Source organism: Aricia agestis, chromosome Z, assembly GCF_905147365.1.
Source record: "Aricia agestis chromosome Z, ilAriAges1.1, whole genome shotgun sequence".
In the NCBI taxonomy this organism is placed as follows: domain Eukaryota; kingdom Metazoa; phylum Arthropoda; class Insecta; order Lepidoptera; family Lycaenidae; genus Aricia; species Aricia agestis.
In genome coordinates, this window is record NC_056428.1 from 11,163,270 (window position 1) to 11,188,802 (window position 25,533).

Genomic DNA, 25,533 nt, shown 5'->3' on the forward strand with positions numbered 1-25,533 from the left:
ATAAACAACCCTAGCCACTCGATTATTGTGGTAGTTTGTAGTTTAGATGGACGTTTAGTTACATATTTTTATGGTTCCTTACCCAAAGGGTAAAAACGGGGCCCTATTACTGAGACTTCGAAGTTCGATGTCTGTCCGTCTGTCTCCAGGGTGTATTTCAAGAGCCGTTATAGCTAGACTACTAAAACACTGGAATTTACTGCAAAAAATGCGGTTTAAAATTGTCAATTTAAATTTTGGCGCCAAAACGGATCTGTAGTCTGTGCATCACATGTACGTCACTACTGTTTGACAATTATTGATATAAGTGATTTTTTATATCTGTACGAGACAATATTTAATAGTGCTTTTAACATTCTGTAAAATTAGCGTGTGTTTACGCTGTCGCCTTCATAATACATTGCTGTTTTCGTTCGATCACGGTGGTGTGTGGGCAAACAAAGCCAGCGATCTATCACGGATATTCCACGCGATAGATCATAATAAACGCTCCCCATTAATCACAAGGATGTAATATGAATTAAGTGAAATTTATGTTATTGCTATTAAAGTGATAGTAACACTAGCTTTGCGTGTATACTGTATATACTGTATATTGTAATGGTGGGCATTCAAGCCGTTTAGAAGACTTCCCAGTTCTATAATATTTAAAATACATGTTTTCCCATATCACAAGTAAAAATAGAGGTCTTAATTATTAAGTAATGTAAAACAGAAGTTTTCTTCCACGTGTCTGAAAAGGTCATCCCAAAATAATGTAGAGGTACCTACCCACTATGTATTTCGTAGTATGTAGTGGGCTAATGAGCGTTGAGCGTACATAACGGGGTACCGGCCAACTTCAGACAAAGCGGGGTCATCTCCCCTCATTAGTTTAGTTTTCCGGGCGTGTCCGCAGACTCCGGGGCGGGGGGGTCGAGGGGGGGCGCGCCGGGGGTGTCCGGGGGTCGCGCGGGGGGTCCGGCAGGCCGGGGGGGATTAATTAATCCCGCCGTGGCCGCCATTGGCCAGTCCCGGGCGGAGGATCTTCGCCGCGCGTGTTAATTGGGCGCCCGTATTAGCTCCGATTAATGACAAGGGTAGAAAGTGTGAGTAGATATAGACAATGCCGAGTAGGTATTTTAGTTCATTAGGTGCGAGGTTTCCTGTACCTCTATAAAATATAATATTATACTCTTGGTTTAGTCAATGGGGATTGTCCATTTTTTTTTATTTTGCTCATTACAAAAACATTTCGAGGAATAAGGTCAGTGATCGTTTTTCTGTATATAAACGAAAAAAATACCCATTAGTTACTTATATTTTTGAACAAATATGTTTAACCTTTGTTTGACCTTCAATGGCGTTAAATTAGCAATAAATTCGACCAACATTACGTTTCGAACTTTTGGTAAGCTTCTCGTATCAGCTTACACATAATGAGAACTTGCATTTGAAGAACCAGCCATTATAAATAAGATTGAAAGGAAAAAACATACTGCAGAAGTCAATTATTGGCCGCCGATGATGACGTCAGAGCGAAACTTTAAAAATTTATTGAGAAAAAACTAGCCAATGAATTTTAAAATTATTTAATTTATATTCTTAAAATACCCTATTTTAACGAAAAAAAATATAAAAAGTACATCTGATTTTTTTTGGACAATGCCCATTAACGGCCACACTCAGAGAGGCTCACACATATATTTTAATGGTGATTAAACTTGTATTTAGTAAAGAGTTTGACAGATACTGTATGGGGCTAATGTCAAAATCTTAATTTAATTACAGTCCAGGGGCCTTACTCCCGAAACTGATATCGATTTCGATTTTCGATTTCAACGGTTTTTGACACTTTATACATGCTTTAGACATCTAAAATAGCGCACGATCGTGCTGCGGCCGAGTTAGGTATTGTAAACGTTTTTAGGGTCACTGTGGTATCGATTGGTATGGTGTCGTTTCATTTTTTGTTGATAATAAATATTAATTCATTATTATTTTAACATAATAATATAGCTCGCCTGCAAGCTTTTTTAATGTGATCGATGGAACCGCCAATGGAGCTGTACAGCTATACGGTCCCATTTAAGTTTGGTATCGTGCTTAGCTTGGCTCGTCCGCATGTACCCTTTTGCGATTCCTGGATTTTCTTCCAGGAATCTCAACATTTATATTTTATAGGTTTTTTTTTTATGAAAGAAGGGGACAAACGAGCAAACGGGTCACCTAATGGAAAGCAACTTCCGTCGCCCATGGCCACTCGCAGCATCAGAAGAGCTGCAGGTGCGTTGCCGGCCTTTTAAGAGGGAATAGGGGAGGGTAGGGATGGGAAGGGAAGGGAATAGGGGAAGATAGGGAAGAGAATTGGGCCTCCGGTAAACTCACTCACTCGGCGAAACACAGCGCAAGCGCTGTTTCACGCCGGTTTTCTGTGAGAACGTGGTATTTCTCCGGTCGAGCCGGCCCATTCGTGCCGAAGCATGGCTTTCCCACGTATAAATAAGTAAGGTGCGTCGGACGGACCATTATTTTCCAAATAAAAACTAACTTTTGATGTCGGCATGCAGGGATACAAATTTTACAAATTTTATACTAGAATATGTATACTTATGACAATGTTAAGTGTAACTACAAAAGAAATTTACATATTTGTTTAATGTCAAGATGTTCCTTAACGAAAATAACCATTTTAAACCCACTAAAGTAGAAAATGGGCACATCCATCTAAAGTTTCTAAAGAAATGTATTTTTATGGTATGACGAAAAAACACAAACATTACATAATCTATGTTACATCTTCTATACATCTATACATATAAATAAAATTGGAGTGTCTGTTTTTAATATTGAAAGAACCGTTTTTTACTACATGCATATGAATGTATGTAGGTACATACACCAAAACAAATTTTTTTACAATTTTTGTCTGTATGTCTGTTTGTTCTGGCTAATCTCTGAAACGGCTGGAGCTATTTTGCCGAGACTTTTTTTGGTAGATAGCTGATGTAGTAAGGTGTAACTTAGGCTACTTTTTAACCGACTTCCAAAAAGGAGGAGGTTATATTTTACTTCTTTCATATTTGTTAGCGGACTATCCATCTTTGTACTATGTTGACGCGGACGAAGTCGCGGGCAACAGCTAGTATTTCTTTATTTTTCGTAACCTTCTAATAATTTTAAATAACAATACAACGTTGCCATAACGACGTTGACAAGACGCCATGGCAACATCTCGATTTTGATACGATTTTGTTCCGGAATTCCTACGCGTTACAATGACATCAAAAACGAAATCGAAATCAGACTCGTATTAAGTTGATATCAGTTTCGGGAGTAAGGCACCAGTAATTAATATTTGTCTCTGAGTGCGGCAGTAAGATTAATTGGCGCATGTAGAGATTTTATGACTTTGACTTGATGAAGATTTATGACGTAAGCTATATTTTCTTGTTGTCTTCATTAAATTAAAGTTAAATAATCATTAAATGTCCGCAGTCGAAAAATGCACGTTACGTTAATTACTGTTTTATGTAATTCTGTACACTAGTAACGAATATCTAGCCCTATTTCCTTGAAGATTTTTATGTCACGGAATATTTGCTCGGCTGTAATCTCATACGTTATTTATCATTTAGGTCCTGAGAGTATGAGAACACTAATGTGACACTAATGACCACCCCCTAGCCACCCTACAGACGAGAGGGAGGTTTACCTAAAAAATATAGTTTGCTTAATATACGCTTCTTAGTGTTAGCCGTATAGTAATTTCATTAAAAAACTCAATAACATGTTTTATTTAATGTCTTAGAAGACAGGAATGTTAGAGAATAAACAGCTTTAATGTTAACGTAAAGGAATTAGAATCAGAATAGCTCGAACATACCCAAGAACTACCAACCCGTGATCTCGAATAACTGTACTATAAAATTATAGGACGACAAATACATGTCAAAGATTCCATAATATTGTTAGAGCTGAGAATATCGTCGGGATTGCTCACGATCAAAGCGTGATAATATCTTGTAGAGAGAGCATAGTATAATAAACAGTCGGCTCCTTACGTAAGCGACCTCCGAAGTGTTAATAAATATATAGGAGAGTAGTTGGCTCGAAACTAATATCGCGCCGCGTCGTAGGAGCCCAGATTCAGAAGCGTCGCCCAGGTGAAGTGGCTATATACGAACGTAAATTATAATATCGTGTGTGTAACCCTCTCGCGGCGTGTGTGCGAAAGCAATTTCCCCGGGCGGGCGGCGGGCGGCGGGGGGCGGGGGGCGAGGGGGGGGGGGCGCGGGGTTCGCGCGAATATAATTTTGTTCATTTTTTTATTCCGAGTTAATTCGGCTCCGCGGCGTAGTCGGGCTATTGATTAGGGAGCGTCTTACGTTTTTAATTTGTTTGCGCGCGCAGCGATGCACCCGCTGAGATGAGGCGCCGCAGCCTCCCCCCCCAGGAGGTGGGGGGCGAGGGGGGAGGAGGGCGACCGTCTAATGAAGCCTCCGCTAACTACGCCCGCTGCAATAATCACGATCCTTTTCACAATCACGCTTTGACGGCTGATGTTTACGTAGCGACAAAGGCTCGAGGAAAACATAGCGCTTACCCCCGTAAACAAAATCAGAAACGCCACCGTCGCCGAAAAAACCGTCCCCCTCCATTCATTATGGTTTTATTACGGCCAGGGGTTAAAAGGAAATTAAAATCTCGGTTTTAAAATAGCCCATAGAATAGTTGAGTTGGCTGAATTTTTGCGAAAGAGAAGCTTGTTAATAGCCTTTTTAATAATGCCACTAAAGAGATCTTTCAAGTACCCTTGCCCATGAAGTATATGAACTAAAAGATACATAATATTATATTACACATTATGTTATTCAATGTACTTGTAGGATAGTCATATTTCAGAGTCATTACACGTCTTATTTTATGCATTTATTATGCATAAAATAAGTGTAATGACTCTGAAACATGTGTGTACAATAAACTGTTATACATAATTGCATGAAAAAAGTGTAAGTAAAGACCGAAACCCAATTTCAAGATGACTCGTCCCATAAAAATCCTTTAAAATGGTCAAACGACGCGCGACGTTTAAAATTGGTACGGCGAGAGTTGACGTTTGCGGGTAGATCGTCAAACCCCCGCCCCCCCTCACCCCCAGCTCGAGGGGGCAGGGGGGGGGGGGTAGAAACAACGCCGCGTGTGTGTGACACATTAGTAAATGAGGCGACATTCGTTACTGAGAGCGCGAATAGGAGTAGGAGCTTTCGTATGTTGCAGTGAGTCGTCTGTGATAATGTCAGTTAATGGCTTCTATTGGATGTAAGGTTGTACCTTAGTACGATATGATACAATTTAGGTGCGAGATCTAAAAAAAACATGAAAATTTTAACTTTTAATTGATGTATATTGAGTTATTATGTTACATCTGTATATTATATATACAGCATAGAGCTGTATATTTTATAGTAAGATACCTGGATGACCATATGTCCTGGAGTCATATTTTTCTGGTTATCGATTATCGATACACGATACAAAACACGCATAAAAAGACATTTTCTGAAAATGATTCCTAGCTAGATCGATTTATCCCCCGCTAAACCCCCTATATACTAAATTTCATGAAAATCGTTGGAGCCGATTCCGAATTAATATTTCTCTTTCTTAGAAGAATTGCTCGTTTAAAGATATAAGGTTAATAAATCATAAAGTTAGATAGGTACTTACGTCAAAGATTTTTTTTTGCGACAGTAAATAAATAAAATATGATAATGAATAATTTTAATTTATTATTTTACACTTCAACTACCTAACCTAAAAAGTACATTCATAGTACCTTAATATTTTAATCCAAATAAGGAAATTCTCTGATCCATATTTGGTAAAATCCCAGTTTTCCTGCATGTTTCATGGGAAACGTCAGCGGCACACTACTCTCGTTTTCATTTTACATTACGTTGCGAAAGATTTTCCGTCATAAATATTTATAATATTAACACTTTTTTTAATTTAACCCACTTTAATGTTTTTGTGTGATAAATTGATAATATTTTAATTTTATAATATTCTTGACATATAATATTGAATAGCTTAGGCAAGTATCTGTAGGCAAGTATCTGTGCCGGCAAACGTTGCAAAGAAACGTTTGCCGGGACAGCTAGTAAATGTATATTATTATTTATTATGGTACAACTGGAACTAGACCTAATTTCCAAGTTGCTCTACAAATCTTTTTTACGTAAGAATCCTAAGTTTCGTGGATCATCGAGCTACTGCATAGTTTTATCACGGGCTATGAGCGCGGCGACCGAATTAAGAACGTAACGTAACGTAAAAAACCTAACACCCCCACGTGCCGCAGTCCGGCAACGCCTTGCCAGACTTCGGCACAGTATTTGTGTGCGTGCGAATTATAATTGCATGAGTTGATAAAAACCCTTAAATGCTTAAAAATGCAATAGCTTTACAGCGGCAGTCCCTGACTGCCACTCATACGAGTGGCACTCAGAGTTATTGTACGAGGCACACTTATTAAGCCCTTTTATAAAAAAGTTGCGATTACTAAATTATCTAAAAAACCGGCTCCGGTTTATAGTTTCAGCATTAGCAGCATTACCATATTTTATAAGCGTCCTTGTAAATTCTCCGTGCGCGCAAGGTGCCGAGCGGGCACAAACTCCTCGGCCATTAAGGTCCGATAGTACCACATTACATTGTTTCATTACTCTCATTTTATTGTTTTAATTTGTGCGATGCGTGTGCGCACGCCCCGCCCCCGCCGCGCCGGCCAATCAGCGCGCGTCGCCGCCGCGCCCGCGCACTATGGATGGACACAAATCAACCTACGTTCCACATTCAAAATCGTTACGTCCCTTTTTCGAATGTGATGGACTGAGCGATGTAGGTGTAAAATATTATGTAGTTGCATTCATATTATTACTAGAGAGTATAGAGGTAGGTATATTATAGTAGGTAGTTTACCTAAGTACTTTTTAAATAAGTACATTGAAAGAGTGAAAAAATTGCTTGAATTGTGTAGTAAGTTTCGTCTTTTAAAATGAGCTAAACCTCCATTATATGTATATACTTTGGTTTGGTCAAAGACTTAGCTTGAAAAATATTGTAAGTAATTGAAAGATTGAATATTTACATTTTACCAATGATCATTTTACTCACATGTTACCTATTCCTTGATATTTAAACTAGCTAAAAGCCGAGCTTTGTGAGGGCTCGCGTCGTCAAACCTTGACTCACAGCTGTGAGCTGATGATAACACATCTAAGTACATCTAATATATAAAAATAATTCGGGTTCTCCTTCCTGACGCTATAACTCCAGAACGCACGAACCGATTTCCACGGTTTTGCATTCGTTGGAAAGGACTCGGGCTCCGTTATCATAGAAAAAAAATCAAAAAAACTTCAAGAGAAAAGCAGGAAACCAGGGAAAATCATTTTATTGCAAAACAACGTTTGCCGGGACAAACGCACGAACGGATTTCCACGGTTTTGCATTCGTTGGATAGGTCTCGGGCTCCGTGATCATATAAAAAATCAGAAAAACTTCAAGAGAAAAGCAGGAAAACAGATAAAATCATTTTATGGCAAAACAACGTTGCCGGGACAGCTAGTATTATATAAATTATTTTTAACAAAAAATTAAAACCGACTTCCAGGGTAAAAACAATAATAATTTATAATGAAAAAAAGTGTTAAATAATTCTTACTCTTTAATGTGCCTTATGCATAACTCTCCTAAACCTCAACTATTTCTATGTACACAATCGCCATTATTTTGAAGACGATATCAGCTAAGAATTCTGAGTTCTATGACAAAATATTTTTAATATTTAAGACTGGTACCGACTATATGTATGCATAAGGCACATTAAAGAGTAAGAATTATTTAACACTGTTTTGTTTATTATAAATTATTATTGTTTTTAACCTGGAAGTAGGTTTTAATTTTTTGTTAAAAATAATAATTTCACTCTTTTTAGTAATATTTAAGCTGGTTTTTTGTACAGACTAATGTGTTTTATGCTTAGTGAATTTGGATCCGACAGCTCGCTCTTAATCAAGTAATGATAAAATTAATGTTCATACGCCTGTCTTTAAAGGCTCTAAAGTACTGTTCAGTGAATTTCTTTTTATCATAACACTCATGGAAACTCATCAGCTCAACTTAATATAATAAGGGTTATAATTAGATAATTCGTGGTGTGGTGACTGGTGGTAGTTATAATGATGATGATAAAACAAAAATTTTGAAAATCGGTTCACAAACGGCGGAGTAATCGTTGAACATACATAAAAAAAAAAAAAACATATCCACAGCCGAACGTATAACCTCCTCGTTTTTGGAAGTCGGTTAAAAATCTTGACTGACTGATGAATGATGATTTAAACACATCTAGTACATATAAATAAAAAATACTATGTTAAAGCACAAATCGATAGGCGTGATCACGGCGTGATAGTTTTTCCGTAAGTGTACCACAAAATGTAAAGGTTGTGGGATATACTAGGGCTCACTTCGCTCGCCCTGATAAGAAATATAGTTTAATTTATGGTAACTTTGTGTAATCTAGAAGACAAGGTAAGGAAAACATAGTCAATAAGAAGTTGGCGACCTCGGTCGTCTATCTGTTCACAATTGTTTTACCTCTACGTTCATGTAAGAATGATCCTTATGTCATTTACATTAAGTTCGATGTAAACTCTACATTCCAAACGCCCACCGCATTAATTTCAATGTCAGAATCCTGAACATTCGGTAAGGCAATAAGCAGTAAACTATCTCCGAGAAGTTATTGTTCAGTTTACACGTTTTAAAGGTTATTGTGTTCGCTAAATGGTCGACTGTTCACAATGGCCGTCAGCAGGCAGGAGTAAGAAACATTTTTTGTGAATTGTATGAAAAAAAACCATACTATACTAATAAGTAATAAAGGTTAATAACTAACTAGCTATTTGACCGAGCTTTGCTCGGTATTCGATAAAACACGAATAAAATGACATTTTCTTAAAATGATTCCTAGCTAGATCGATTTATCGCCCCTGAAACCCCCTATATACTAAATTTCATGAAAATCGTTGGAGCCGATTCCGAGATTCCAATTATATATTTATATACAAGAATTGCTCGTTTAAAGATAAAAGATAAGTATTATAAATGCGAAAGTGTCTGTCAGTCTGTCTGTCTGTTGCCTCTACACGCCCAAACCGCTGAACCTACTTTACACGGTATGAAGATACTTCGAGTCCCGGAAAAGGACATAGGAAGCTTTTTATCCCGGAAATGAACGAATTTTGGCGCAACATAGTTGCCGGCGTCACCTAGTGTGTTAAATCTTGATTGCTTATTTTCGAGAAATATCATAGAGATACTATCAGACTTTAAAAGCAAGTTCAGTGTTTGTACTTTGTAATGGGCAATGCATAGAACATAATATTAACTAATATCTAACAATATTTTATTACATATTTGCACAGAAAAATAAAAGAAGTGACAAAAAGTAATCAACTTGTAAGCGATAAAAATATTGGGAATGTTTGATTTACTTCGCCTGTCTGTAGACTGCCCTTACAACATAAGGGCGCGATCAGACGTGCGCGTGTTCTGCGTGGGTTGTACTATAGCGTATGGAAAAAAACGCGCGCGGGCTCTGCGCGGGTTCAGCGCGTGCTGCGCGCGTGTTTTCCTTTACGCTATAGTACAACACGCGCACGTCTGTTCGCGCCCTAAGTCTTGCTCGAAAAACTAAAATATTGTCGATTCCCAATACGCAAGAAATCTATCAGCTTATGTATTGCGACTAAACCAAAATAAATTTAGTCTCTGTGGGTGAATCGTTATGTATGTAAAATATTCAATCGAATTTGTCTTGCAAATAAATTCACTCTGCATTATTTGAACATCGAAAAAATCGCGAATATCTTTAAAGTATGGCAGTTGATGCTTGGAATACCTGAAAACTCACTATGCCTAAATTAATTTATGAAAGAAAATATTGATTTGTATAGCGCAAAAGCTACTCGACCGATTTTGATGGAGCCGACAAAACATGTCTACTTTTTGTCGCGGACAAATGGTTCCAGCGCAATCACGTTTTTGAGTACATACTCTATTCATAACATACCTATTCATCAACATAGGATAATTTTATTTCAATTTTATTATATTTCATTTCGTATTATCTACTTAGTAAGTATTTATTTAAATACTAGGTAGAGTTCAGGTACAAATTGCTACAACTCTAAATTTGACGATATCGTTTTGGTACAGCTTTCTAAATGTTTGGCCGTTTTAAACGTTCCACTTAGCGAAATGTAAAACTGTTTTGTTAGAAGTGTTAGGACATAGAGTCGTGACTATTACCTTATAGTAGGTAGGTATAAGGGAACTGTATGTGTACTTAATTGAAAGTAGTAATCCCTTTTATAATATTAGGGTTAAAGGAGAGGAGAGGATTCGATATCCTATCGATATCGTTAATATAATATTTTAACGTACACTATCTTATTATTATACATGGGCGTGTAACTTTTAATTACTTTTGTAGGATCACATTAATATTTTCAAATACTCAGAGCTACATTGCTCGTTAAACTTTAAATAATTTCATTTAAAAAATCAAATAAGAACAAGACGCTGAGTTCCATTTGTGAAAATTAAAAGCGTTCTCTATCATACTTAAGCGAAATGGGTTGCCTTAATTATCCAGTCGAGTTTGCGAGCTCCAGAAAAGAATTGCTCTCGTTTATATGTAAGAGTGGGGGTCGCCCCCACCCGAGCGGGATGGGGCACCCCCCCAACCCACACACGGGGGGAGGTAGGCTCACATGGGACGCGCTCTAATGAGGTGCCTGAAAGCGACAATGTCTTTGAGCAAAGCAAATGTGTAGGTATCTACATAAGGGGTGGGGTTCTTCCTTAACTATATCTTATGTTTTGTCTATGTATTGTTTTTCTAATATTGTCTTTTTGGGGTAGTGAGTCCGAATGACCTTTGTGAGGTGATGAACTCTATGTAGACATATTGGAATATAATTTTTGTAATATTATGACTGCAAAGTCAACTTCATGATAATATTTTACTCGTAAAAATTCATGATTACCTATAACTCCTTCAAAGACATTCGTTTAGTTTAATCAGTTTATAGTTACTTATTTAAATCACTAAGTTCAAAAACATTATTTGAAAAGTACCTACTGCAGTTATCATTTTCTACAGCGTCGTCTCTCAGAAAACTTTTTTGTACATAATTAACCAGAAAGTCTAAGTGCTATCCAGCAGTGTAGTCGGTGGGAGACCCCGCGGGCCCCGGCCAGCGCCAGCGCCTTCCGGTCCGGGGCCCGTTTTAATTTCCCGCGCGGGGGCGCTAAGTTTAAACACCCGGAGATGAGCACACGTACTAATATCATGCACGGCCCGGGCCGTCGCCATAGCGACGCACATGGAGTGTGGGGAGGGGGTAATATGATTTGAGCGGCGGGCGAGGGGCGGCGGGGGCCTTGTTTGCTCTCAGATGCAATCGCGATCCGCCCCCGCGTCTCACGTCTAACCGCATCTACCGGACACTCGACACCGACGCCGCAAGTCGCAACCGCACCTTTGACGAATCGTATCGTATATTGCGAAAGTTTCATCTCTATCTCACATTAATGTGTGCTCGGTAATCAGAACACTTGAATCTTAGGTTAGGTTAATATTTAGCGAGTAGGAATGTAAAGTTATATTATAATGTTACTGTATTAGCGACATATGCAAATGTCCTGCAAAATACCAGGCTGTCTCGCACATTGTATTCGCCCGAATGAAGCCCCAAGTAGGAAACTGAGACGTCCAGTAGTATACATTACGGAGCGAGGTCTCGGCGACAATTACTGGCGGCGTGCTCATTAGGCGGTGGAGCGCGCTCATGTATCATGTATCGCGCGTCGCCGCAGCCGCAACAATAAAGCAATCAATTGGCGGCCGAACGAGCGACAAACTCGCGCCTGACTCTCGCAAATATGTCAGAGACGTAATAAAGGTTGTCCTTCTGTTTGGAAGGAAAAAAATGGAGTTTCCGCGACGAATTATGACACTTTTGTAAACATTTTAAAGGCAAAAACACAAGGAAGATTGGGGGTTCATTGAAACATGGAAATGCTGATGCATGTTTCAAACTACCCCGAAATACCATACAGTAGGATAAAGGATTACAATTTACATGACATTAAAATAATAGGTCCCCCTATTATTTTCAAGGGGGCCTAAACCTCAGAAAGGTCAAGGACTATTGGGCTTCAATGGCCTTGTATCATGAAACTCCTGGACTAGACACTCCAATGCAGGTAGGGCTCGGTTCGTCGTTCCTCGGTTCCTAGATAATTTTGCAAATACCAGAGGTTTAATAGTGCATTGTGCGGGCAAGGGCCGAGGAGACGCGAGGAGAGGCGGCGAGACGCGGCGCGGGCGGCAGTAATTGCGGCGCGGACGCCGGGGGCCGTGGTAATGCCCCGCGTGATATATTGTACTACGGCTAATAACAGGCCCCGGCCGGACGATTATCCCTTTACCGTAGGTGATTCGTATCGATCCGCGCGACGGCTTCGGCCAGGCTAATGAGCGCCGGGATTTCGCTATTCATTATCCACTTTCGCCGAGTGCCCCGGGCGCAATGAAGACGTCGCGGTCCCGGAGGCCCCGCGCCCCGGACAATTTGCCCCACCCGTAGCTCGTGTTTTATCTGTGATAATTGCGAAACACCAAACCACCACCTCGGTGTAAGTGGTAATTGCGCCATTATAGAATGTTATCAAACTAGAGTGCGTTGGAATTTAGTCTCGCGGAAAATGCTTAAAATTAGATGTTCTAGTAACTACCCTGACTTTATGCCGTGACTAGAAACTTTGTAGAAAATTATTATTTATTTTACTAACGTAATTCAAAGCCTACCATGTACAATCCTATGATCAAAATCGAGTTCTGGCACACTGCGTTGTGACTTATGATTATTAAGCTAGCCCAGCCAAAACTTAATACTGACCACATTAACGGTATCTATAATGATCCCGAATTTCGTTTCCAGCTGGCTGGGTCGCGGCTCCATGTTCGTGCTGTCGCGTGCACAAGCTGCCGCGCTGCTGCCGGTACCGTCGGGCACGGAGGGCGGGGGCAGGCTGGTGGACGTCGGCGCCGGCGACGGCGAGGTCAGCCGCCGCTTCTCGCGACTGTACCGCGATAGATACGCGACAGAGATCTCCGCGAGCATGCGCAAGGCGCTCAGCGGCAAGGGTTACGTGTAAGTGCCAGTTAACTATAGGTACTAGTTTACGTCTGTAACTTGTATAGTTGTAGGTATAGTGTAAGGCTCATCAACCTAAGTTCGGATAAGTCCGGATAATTCAAGTCTAAGGCCGCGTTTCCACTGACGCGGAGCGGAGCGGAGAGGAGCTTAGCGGTGCCCGAACTGACCAATCGTGCTATTCCAGCGGAATGACAGCGAAGCGGAGCGAAGATTTCGAACATGGTGATTAGCTTTGTCCACACTGTGCCTTTTTCTGGTCGTCAAGGGCAAGCGTTATAGCGCAGTCAACAGTGAACGTGCGGCATTCCCGCGACGCTTGCCCTCTGACCGTATCCAAAACTTCAAAAATGACAATTTTGGCGTTGCATTCCTTGACGCATTCAATTATTGAATGCGCAAATATGAAAGTTGATGACGAAAATTGAAGATGAAAGTACACAGTGTGGACATAGCTATTGGTCAATTCAGCACCGCTAAGCTCCTCTCCGCTCCGCTCCGCGTCAGTGGAAACGCGGCCTAATCAGCGAGTATTTGGTTCGCCTAATCTAGCACAACCAGGTGCGTTTACGCCATGTTGTTGTGAGTTGTGACAAGCTAATGAAGAACTCGCTAATTGAGCTTCATCTCAAATTTACCCTGTAACTGAACATACCCTGATAATCCATACTAGTTTGCGACCTCATCACTTGACAAAGACCAAAAAAGTAGCATAGTAAATATAGTTGCATGGTAGATCTGTCGACACATAATACTGTCGATCTATCTACCATATTGACGCAGTAAATCAAAATCAAAACTAGAGCAGTAAAAGAGTACATAAATATGCATAATGTGCTTAGATCAATGGCTAACACCTATGCTTCGTATTTCAGCATCCTCGACACGGAAGACTGGTGGCGCGGCGAGCAGTTCGACTGCGTGTGCATGCTGAACCTGGTGGACCGGTGCAGCCGGGCGCGCACCATGCTGCAGCAAGCGCGCGCGGCGATCGCGCCCCGCGGCGTGCTGCTGCTGGCCCTCGTGCTGCCCTACAAGCCCTACGTCGAAGGTACCTAAGCGCTCTTACAGACGAACGGCACTTGTCAACGGCACGCGTCGACGGCAGTCGATAAGTGGCGATGGCTGACGTCGACAAATGCCGTTCGTCTGTACGAAGCCTTAGGTCTAATTTCATCAACGACTGTTAAAGATAATGCTCGAATTACTATCACGTTACCTATTTCGTTTTTCATCTATCTATACAAACTATATGTACCTGTCCTCATGTCGCTTTGTTCACTTTAATCTTTAAAACTACGCAACGGATTTTGATGATTCTTTCAGTGTTAGATAGCCCATTTATCGAGGAAGGCTATAGGCTATATCTTATCAGGCTAAGACTAATAGAAGCGAATAAATAGAGGAAAATGTGGATAAAACGGGGAAAATTATTTGAAAGGGCTAACTTGAACGCGCTAATCTCAGGAACTACTGGTCCGATTTGAAAATTTCTCTTAGTGTTAGATAGCCCATTTATTGAGGAAGGCTATATTTTATCACGCTAAGACTAATAGGAGAATGTGGAAAAAACGGGGGAAATTATTTGAAAGGGCTTATCTCGCGAACTACTGCAGCAATTTTTATGTTATTTGGCACATATAAGAAGTAGACCACGTGAAGGATCTAGGCTATCGATTTTAATCATTTTTTCAGTGGCTATATCCTACTTCCTATTAATATTATAAAGGCGAAAGTTTGTTTGGATGTATGGATGTGTGGATGTATGGATGTTTGTTACTCTTTCACGCAAAAACTGCTGAACGGATTTTAATGAAACTTTACAATAATATAGCTTATACATCATAATAACACATAGGCTACAATTTTAACCGACTTTCAAAATGGGGGAGGTGTTATGTTCGTTTTCTTATATTCAACGATTACTCCGCCGTTTGTTAACCGATTTTCAAATTTTTTCTTTTAGTATATAGGGTATCATCCCAATTTGGTATTATATTCACAAAAGTGGCGATCTGATGAAGGATCCATAAGTGATCGAGGGAACTCCTCAAAACTTATAGGGAAACATGTGGTGACTTCGGTTTCGTGAGAAGTATTCTAAGCATATGCTACCAACAAGTAAGATTTTGCACCGAGATATACCTGGTATACCGTGGTTCGGAAGGTGCTGAGGGAACTCCTGATTCTTTATAGGTACAAGTTTGGGAGTTTCGGCGTTGTTTTAAGAACAGAAAGCATATGCTACTGTGCAAATTACATTCATCATCATCACTACCATATTATACCATTTCATAGTCTTTTAGATCGAGACTCGAGTTTGTCAATCGATAATTTAAAAAAATGTATACCTACCTAATATTATAAACCTGAAGAGTATGTTTGCTTGAACGCGTCAATCTCAGGAACTACAGGTCCGATTTAAAAACTTATCTCAGTGTTAGATAGATCATTTATCGAGTAAGACTATAGGATATATTATATTATCACGCTAAGACTAATACGACCGAAAAAACTCAGGAAAATGTGGGAAAAACGGGGGAAATATTGTTTATGGGAAAATATACGGTTTCTGTAAAATTCCTAATTTACGCGGGCAAAGCCGCGCAGGACATCTAGTATTTTATACCCGAGCGACGGTGGGGCGGGTCGCTAGTACATATACAATATAATATAAATACATATACAATATAGTATAAAACAAAGTCGCTTTTATTCCCTCATGTCCTTTGTTCCCTTTAATCAATAAAAACACGAAACGGATTTTGATGCGGTTTTTTTTTAAATAGATAGAGTGATTCAAGAGGAAGGTTATTATAGGTATAATAACATTCATTAAATAGTGGAGAAATACTGTTATTGTTGGGGTTTCTAATGTGATGTCGTAAATAATTACATTTTTTCCCGCTTATATTGCAAACGCAGGCTGAACCCTACGAGATTTATCAAAATAATGTACCAAGTATTGTACACTGAAAAGGTCTACAGAAAACCTCGCGATGGTATATATGTCTATCTCTTATAGATATCCCACATACATATTGTTGTCATTTTCTTTTATCGTCGCTAGTAAATCATAAGAATGAAAAGAAGACACGAGATTTTAACAAGCTGTTCGAGCGTTAACTTTACAGTCGTTGGTGAAATTGGGCCTAAGGCCCAATTTCACCAACGACTGTAAAGTTAACGCTCGAATTAGTATCACTTTCAATGAAAGAAAGCATGAGATTTTATCAAGCTGTTAACACTAACAGACGTTGGTGTAATTGGGCCTTAGTATGATAAAATTAATAGAGGAACTTTGGGTCCGTGATTTATTCTTAATTTGCTGACGTTTAAGTCGAAAACAGTGTAGAAAACGAAAATGTAATACGGAATTATGAGAATCTGTCGCTCAGCGGCATGTCTAATGTCTTCAAAGTTCGAAAAATATTTTAAAAACCTGAATAAATTATAAAAGTGTTTTAAAAGATTTTAAAAACTTGTAAAAGTGTTTTAAAAGATAACAACCTAGAATATGCGTATCTCTGCTAAGATCCAACAATGGCGTCATAATATGGTTTGGTGTTTCCAGTGACCGCTGACCACAAGCCCGAGGAGCGGCTGCCCATCACGGGCGTCACATTCGAGGAGCAGGCGGCGTCCTTCGTGCGCTTTATGGCCGACATCGGCTTCGGACTTCGGTCGTGGGCGCGGGCGCCCTACCTGTGCGAGGGGGACTTCGCCCAGGCCTACTACTGGTTGGACGACTCGGTCTACGTGTTCGAGCCCGTGTCGTGATGTATGCGCGCTGTAAGCTCTGTCCTGTCTCAGTCTAAGTACTCACATGCGGTTTTGCTCGATAGTTTTACTCCAAATCGAGTAATAATTACTGTGTGGACAGCAAAACTGACAGCTCCTGACAGCTCGCATCGAGCCGGCTCGATGGAATTAAATATATCGATTTAGAACAAAACTATCGAGCAATGCTGAATGTGTGGACGAAATACCGAGCCGCGGGTTTTGCTCGACGTTATTGCTCGATCGAGCAAAACCGTATGTGAGTACTTAGCGTTAATAGTTGAAGAAAATATGTTGTCAAAATGTCTGTAGGCTTAGAGGCCTATCGGAGAGTGTTCACGCGTTCGAGCGTACTGCGTTCGCATGTTAAGTTCGAGCGGTCAGTCAGGAGCAATTCTGACGCGGTTAGATTATGTAACGTAATTACGTAACACAACACAAAGAACGCAAAACTGACCGCGTGACCGCTCTCTGTCTGATAGATCCCTGATAATACCAACGACCCCTAGAATAGGCTAATAAAATAAGTGACATTTTTTGAGGCAAAACCACTAATCGTATTAGGGTCAATTCAGACTGCAACGCGACGCGTTCATGCATATCTAAAGTATGGACTTGACAGATTCGCAAGACGTCTCACGCAATTGAAATCTGTCAATTCAGTACTAGAAATGCATCTACGCGTTGCGGTCTGAATTGCGGCCTTAGGCCTACAGATATTTTTATACGGTAATATTACGGTACTACTGACTATAGTCAAAACCTGAGGATACGCACAAAACCACGCCACGCCATATGGACTTTAGATAAGTATAATCATTCCAACTTAAATCTTTGGTAAACGAACAAACTCTTTTTTTATTTTTACAGGTGCAAAAAAAATACTTAATATACATTTTAGGGCCTGGCAATCTTCTGATAAATTTTATTTATAAATAAGTAATCAGGGTAAATTCAGATTTAGGGATAATGCGGATAATTTAAGTTAAAGGCTATATTACATCGTCGCTGCAGCGTATTGTCGCGTAATGCGGTCTCACCTTAAAACATAGTATGTTGTTCGTCTGTCACCCGTGTGTAGTGACACAAGTCACAAGTCACAACAAAATAGGGTATCACTGCCCAATAAGGTGCCAATCAGAACTAACGCTGATTTAGCGTTAATTGGAATTATCTGGAATTACCCTTAATCTGAATTAACCTTAATTAGCCTTTATTAACCGAAGTGTGAGATAGACATAAGAAAAATAGTTCAATGTACTTAAGATTTACACATTTACACCCAGGCATGGGCGTACGAAGGATTTCATCTAGAGGGGGCAGCATACGTTTCGAAAAGATGGTCGATCTGGTATTGGCCTAGGATCCCCATAGAAGGACCTTCACCGATTAATGGGCATTGTCCAAAAAAAAATCACATGTACTTTTTATATTCTTTTTCGTTAAAATAGGGTATTTTAAGAATATAAATTAAATAATTTTGAAATTCATTGGCTAGTTATTTCTCAATAAATTTTTAAAGTTTCGCTCTGACGTCATCATCGGCGGCCAATAATTGACCTCTGCAGTATGTTTTTTCCTTTCAATCTTATTTATAATGGCTGGTTCGTCAAATGCAAGTTCTCATTATGTGAAAGCTGATACGAGAAGCTTACCAAAAGTTCGAAACGTACTGTTGGTCGAATTTATTGCTAATTTAACGCCATTGAAGGTCAAACAAAGGTTAAACATATTTGTTCAAAAATATAAGTAACTAATGGGTATTTTTTTCGTTTATATACAGAAAAACGATCACTGACCTTATTCCTCGAAATGTTTTTGTAATGAGCAAAATAAAAAAAAATGGACAATCCCCATTGATGAAAAGTACTTATTTTATATTCAATTACGTACCTATGTCAACAAATTTATTGCAAGTGGGTTTGGTAACACCTTTTTAATTTCCACTTGCCAGGAAAATTGAATTTTATTTTATCTTCTGGGGGGGGGGGGGGGGGGGGGCTCCCTGCCCCTACCTGGGTACGCTCATGCACCCAGGATAACATAATATTTAATAAGTTTTCTGTGCCAATGTTTTATTGCAGTCCGTTTCAATTCATTTTGATCTAAGTGTAAACAGTATTAGGCTATTCGTTTAAATACATGCTTACAAAACCACGCATCAAGCAATAAAGCAATACCTTGATCCCATATAGCGATTTTTTTTAGTTTTATTTTTGTTTATATTAAGATTAAAATAAATTTAAACTGTGTGTAGAGAGGGGGTCTAATTTTTTATTTATACAGCCTTAGCTGTAAAATACTGCCAATAGTAATAACACGATAACTGATAAGCAAATGTACTGTCTTTTCTACTGCATTACCTTGTAAACTAGATTTTTCATCCATTTCTTATTCTGTATATTTAGTACTTACGCGTAGTTAGAAATTCTAAAAAAACAATTAAGTAGATTTTTAATCGTAAGTGATATAAGTACAACAAAGTTTTAAAATAGGTTAAGACTTAAAATAAAAAAAATCTTTCAAATAATAACAAAAAAAATACAGTTTAAAGTCGGTTTAGTTTCTAGCTTAGATGAATGATTGGTCTCGCGCTCGCGCTACGACTAGATACCGTCGGAGTACTTGAAAAATGCGGCAACAAATAATACGCCTCATCGGGCGTAACCGTGCCAGTCGCGCCGCAAGCTTCGGGTGAGGTAGATGTGTCGATAATTTTCGAAATTTTAAGTTACGTCCGTAGCAAAATGCCAATTTGCGTAGTGAGACTATGCAATAATAACACTACAAGAAACAAGAAAGGTACTGTACTGGCATCACATACCATCAGTAAATATTATATAAATCGTCATTAACACAGAAAAATATTAAAAACCTGAAAATTCGGATCGGAGTACCTATCAGAGGATGTTTAGTGTTGCCAATTACCATAAACTAAAAATTCACAATTTTTTCTGAGATTGTGATTTTTATTTATTTATTTATTATATCTTATTTTTTTATATGTATATACATAGTGGATGAGTGAATGAGCGCATTAAAATCTCCAGCTAGGGTAGCTGGTTCGAATCCCGCCAACGGAACAAAAAGTTTTCAAAGTTCCTGGATCATGAATGTGTATTAATAAATACTAGAGATCGCCCAATGGTCGAAATTTGACCTTACTTGCAACTACATTAGGACTGCTACCTATATTTTGTAAAAAGTATTGACTTCATCATAGTTTCCTCAATTCTTGTCTCTGGGACTCAGCTGATCTCAGACTGGCCGTTTAAGCATTGTCTAATAGTATCTAAAATGAAATAAAAAAAACAATAATCCATTTTCAATTTGTCAACTTGTTGTCAACAGACTTCAACCATAAATAAAAGAGTATAATTCGTACGTATAGGCGTGTCACTCAAAAATCTGTCATTTTTCCTAGTAGTAGTGTCGTAGTGTGTGTTTTATTTGTTAAAAATATATATGATAAAAGCATAATTTTAAAATAATATTAGCTCGATGCACTCCTTCACCATATAAACTATAACTGTGCGAAATTTCATGCACCTACGTTTCCCCATTTTTCGTAAAAAAGGTTACAAAGTTTTTCTCTCACGTATTAATATATAGATGAATTATGAGTATCATATTATAATAAAAATCTTAAATACAGTTTATATTTTATGTAAGTACACAATACAGTAACAAATGAGAAAACAAATTTAACATTTGCTTTTTTATGACTCATTCTTAACTTTCGTTAAACTTCCTACCATTGTTTTTGTATTGTTTTCTCATCAATATTGTACCCATTATATTTCGTTGACCTAAACAACGTTGTTATTTTATCGCATTCTTTTCGAATGGACTTTATTCCAATGGTAAAGTTTATCTGGTGATTGAAAAATAAGCACTTACTATACAATAATAATAAATTACAAGACCACAGCAACTAATTTTTCCCCATTGATTGGGCACCAGTCACATATCTGGCAACCCGATTATCTACGCACACAACAATATTTGTGCATTGTTTTACACACACTACAATATTGAGATGCCGCATTCGGGAATCTGTGTTTTCTATACAGCGCGGTATCTAGTCGAGCGCGCGCGCGAGACCAATCATTTATCTAAGGTTTATAGCTTAAAATAAGCGATGTAAAGTTTATTATTCTGAAATAGTATAAAGTAGGTTGTGGAATACTTTTGAAAATTGAATATTTTTTTTTAGAAATCGCCATCTCTCAACGACTTACTAATAAAAAAATACGATATAGGTAAGTATCCTATGTCCTTTCACGGGACTCCAAAGTATTTCCATAACAAATTACAGCAAAATCGGTTCAGCGGTTTGGGCATGAAGAGGTAACAGACAGTCACACTTTCGCATTAATAATATTAGTTTGGAACTTGTATGGACTAGTAAGGAAATGTGGATAGAAAGGGCGTTAAGGTTTATTATTAGAATTTAATTCTTAATTGTATTTCAACATTCCTTGTCGTGTGTCGCTAGAGATTTTCTGAAAAATATTGTAGCTTTGTACGTCGCTTTCTACCAAACAAAGTGATAATAAAAATACATTGTAATTTCAATTGTAATAATGGTGGATAAAATTCATTTGTGTTTGATGGTGAGCGGCGAGTAATCGGTGTGTAACGTTCTTTGTATTTGATGTAGCATCCTTATAAATTTAAATATTTTCTTTAAATTATTGCAATTAAATTGTACTGTTATCTGTTGTTTATTATGTTTGTTAATAAAATTTTATTATCTATAAACCTGAAGTTTATATTTTATATAAAGATAACAATCGTGTTTTGAACATAAAGTTAACCGATTCAGTGCGGATGACACGGGAGCCGTGTCATACATGTTTTTAACGTGTGGCGTATGACACGTGAGCCGTGTCATTTAAAAAACGCTTGTATCTTCCTCAAATTACACTTTAGAAGATTCTACTCTGAACCAAATCGTCTTAATTTGCCACGTTAAACAAGCCTATAGGCTTCATTTCTGAATATTCTGTGAATTGAAAAAAGTAGGGGCTGTCTTCTTTTTTAGCCCGGCCATACGCCCGCCTGACCCCCGCCGGAACGCACTCTGTTCATACATTTTGTTGTGGACCACGCATACTATCAGAATTCTGACGTGTCAAAATGTATTTTTCTGATCAGAAATTCGGATAATGTGCGGCCGGGCTTTTTAGTAGTAAATTTTTAAGAAAATAAAGAAGTAATATTGGGAACCCATATAATTCTTTATTATTTTAGACTTTCAAGTTCTCGCAATTTTTTTTTAACAATAATGTAGAAAAATAATTACGTTGACATCAAAGTGTTATTAATCCACTAATGATTTTTGTTTTAATCTAATATACTCATATTTAATATACTTACTCATTTTTCTAACTTTGAAACCTACAAAAGGTTTGCAACATCTGAACAAAAAAATCACTTACCAGTTACCTGCCATTTTCAGGTTAAAACTTATTAAAACTACCTGAAATCAACTCAAAACAACGTAGCCTTCCGTTAACATCAATGATTTGGGTTTAATTAAATAAATCAAGTTAATAAACACGTAAAAACCAAGAAAAACAATAAACCTTTTTGAACGTAGCGGGTGGCACGGTAGCCGTGTCATCTACTTCTATGGCGTATGACACGGCTCACGTGTCACGAGAAAATTGTATGCCGCCGACTGAAAGTCTTCAAAAAGGTGCGCCGCATTGAATCGGTTAATATACCTAACAGAAGTTCCGTTAGGTATATTAAATTTATGGTTTTGAAGGGAAGTAAGAACTTTATTATACAGGGTGTAACAAAAATAAGTGATAATATTTTAGGGTGTGTACGTGTTCCTTGTAGAGAGTTCACTGTGAAAGTAGCAGCGCTGAAAGACCACATTTTTTTTTCACTTTTGTATAGGGAAACTCGTGACGCTCGGGCCCTTCCCCATACAAAAGTGAAAAATAAATTTCGTCTTGCAGCGCTGCTACTTTCACAGTGAACTCTCTACAAGGAACACGTACACACCCTAAAGTATTATCACTTATTTTTGTTACACACTGTATATTGAACAGGCTCAGACATACTGTAGTATGTACCGATTTTTATGGAATTTCGCACAAATGTAAAGTAGACAACGGGGAAATACGTTCGAACGCAGCAACACGTACAGTTTAAGTAGCAGGCAAAAATTGCGTTTCGAGGGCAATAAAATAAAACTAAAGGTACTTTTGTCACTTTAATATAAACTAAGCACTGATATTCGAAGATTTAAGATTACATTTCTATAGGTAATTTAAGTTACAGCAAACAATAAATTACATGGCAAGGCCAAACTTTTCACATAACCAGACTATAAATTAGGAAGATCTTAGAATGATAGCCAATACAAGGAAATTTATCACAGTACACATCCGATTTTAATTATTAAATCCAGCAATGTTCACAAAATATTCTGCGATGAATTGAAAATGCTTTCAAAACAAAAATATGTCCCTTCTTTAAAAATTATTACATTTACCAACTAATATCGCTAAAAGATAACTGGAACTTGGCCTGCGCACTTCCGTGCGCTTTGATATAGACAAATAGTCAGGCTTTTTAGTCACAAGATATTATGCTATTAAGTAGGTATGATGTTATAAAATACGTTGTGATGCTAGAAGTATAGAAAGTATTTTTAATGATCAGTTTTTATTATTATATGAGGTGCCAATTTCATCAATATTTTCTTTGGAAGCATTAACAAATTTTAAGACCGATGTTGGCACATCTTTTTGTATTTAATTTGATGTAAGAATTTACGTCATTTTTCATAAAATATGTAATTTTAACTACACAAATACTATGTTTATTTGTTATAAGAAAATAGCATTTTACAAATCGTGGAACATATTCGAAAATAACACATAGTTCTTAACGTTAGTTAACTTAGTCCAAACTACATCTATTTGACAATATAAGTCGATATACAAAACCAAACATACTAGCTATGTTTCGATCTTAAAGATAACTCTACAAAATGATTACGTATTAGTTGTGAAAATATTAGAATCGTAGAAGAAAATTTTGACTAGAAATAATGTTGTAATAAAGAGATTCGTCGAATTAATACTTTTGAAGATAGTTTGAAACTTACAAACGCCATATTAGCCTCGAAATAAATATAAAATATAATTCACACTAAGACTGGCACTGGTATTGTTTACCAATAGCTGTGATGATTGCTGTGATTCAGATAAGACTTTATGTTATCGTTCAGATAAAACCTTATATTAACCCAATGATATTTTAACACAAAGCAAGATGAACATAACTAAGCCCGGGCGCGCACTAGCGGCCAAGTCGCGGCGGCCATCGAGATATATACCTTAGTATGAAACCGCCAGACGACGCGCACCTTGCCGCAACGCGACCAGCGGCCACACGATACTTTTGATAGCCGCCGCGACCTGGCCGCTAGTGCGCGCCCGGTTTAAGCGCTTTATCAGAGAAATGACATGAATAGATACATTTTTCAAAGATACTATCAGAGAAGTCGATTCATAGGCAGATGGCGGGCCTGATTATTTGGTCGCGTTATGTCAAACCCAGTCGACTTCCGTCTTCCATTAATGTTGACATAATCCGACCAAATGACGTTGGCCCGTCAACTGCCTATGAATTAATTATTTCCACGATAGTACAATCAAAATAACTAACAAAGGAATATTCCAAACACATTTTGACATGTTATATTAAGAAGTTTTGTGCTAGATTTACCATTTGCAACTATCCCTACATAGATACAACATCCCACTACGATATAGGTATGTATAAATTTAGAATTACAATTCCTTATACAATATTAAAAAATTTAATACAGGCTTTGCCTAATTATTGCACAAATGCTCTACGTAGTCGGATATCGGTTGATTAAGTTACGAGTATAATTATATTAAAATTACTTTTATACATGGAAGTATAATTTTGATTTTATACAATGAAATGCTCTATACTACAATCATAACTTGAAAATGACGCCAGGCACCTACCATATTATCTTAAAAGATTATAATATTATTAAAAAGATACTAAATAATATTAAACATACATTGAAGTAAGTAGCTTCTACTAAAAGCTAAAAAAAAACAAAATATAATACACTAAGGGCCTGTTTCATCACTTTCTGATAAAGTGGCGAATAGGCTTATTCACAACTTTTTTGACAGATTCTCCATATTTGATCTGTCAAGTTAAGTGGTGGATAGCCTATTCGGCACTTATCAGGAAGTGGTGAAAAAGGCCCTAAATATCAAAATCCAATAAATAATCGCCATTCCAAACTTTACCATAATACACAATCTAAATTAATTCCAGTCTTCTATACGATAGTAAACTATCCTGCATTCCAAAACAACGCGGCTACCAAACCAAATTATAATAACCAAAAATAAATGCCTCTTTTTGGTGGTTCACATGTTAGAATAAATACCGAATATTT

At 38.0% G+C, this 25,533-nt stretch overlaps 1 protein-coding gene across 3 annotated transcripts in view; it reads left to right on the plus strand.

Annotated features, from left to right (window-relative positions):
- The window catches only part of LOC121739217 (protein-L-histidine N-pros-methyltransferase), an 86,599-nt gene extending 69,477 nt beyond the window's left edge, over positions 1-17,122 (plus strand). For all 3 annotated transcript variants that reach the window (XM_042131570.1, XM_042131569.1, XM_042131571.1), the window contains exons 3-5: positions 13,062-13,274; positions 14,153-14,328; positions 16,852-17,122. In XM_042131570.1, coding sequence (XP_041987504.1) covers positions 13,062-13,274; positions 14,153-14,328; positions 16,852-17,057 — 595 coding nt within the window. In that variant the 3' untranslated portion in view covers positions 17,058-17,122. The remainder of the gene's footprint in view (positions 1-13,061; positions 13,275-14,152; positions 14,329-16,851) is intronic.
- The last annotated feature ends 8,411 nt before the right edge of the window (positions 17,123-25,533 follow it).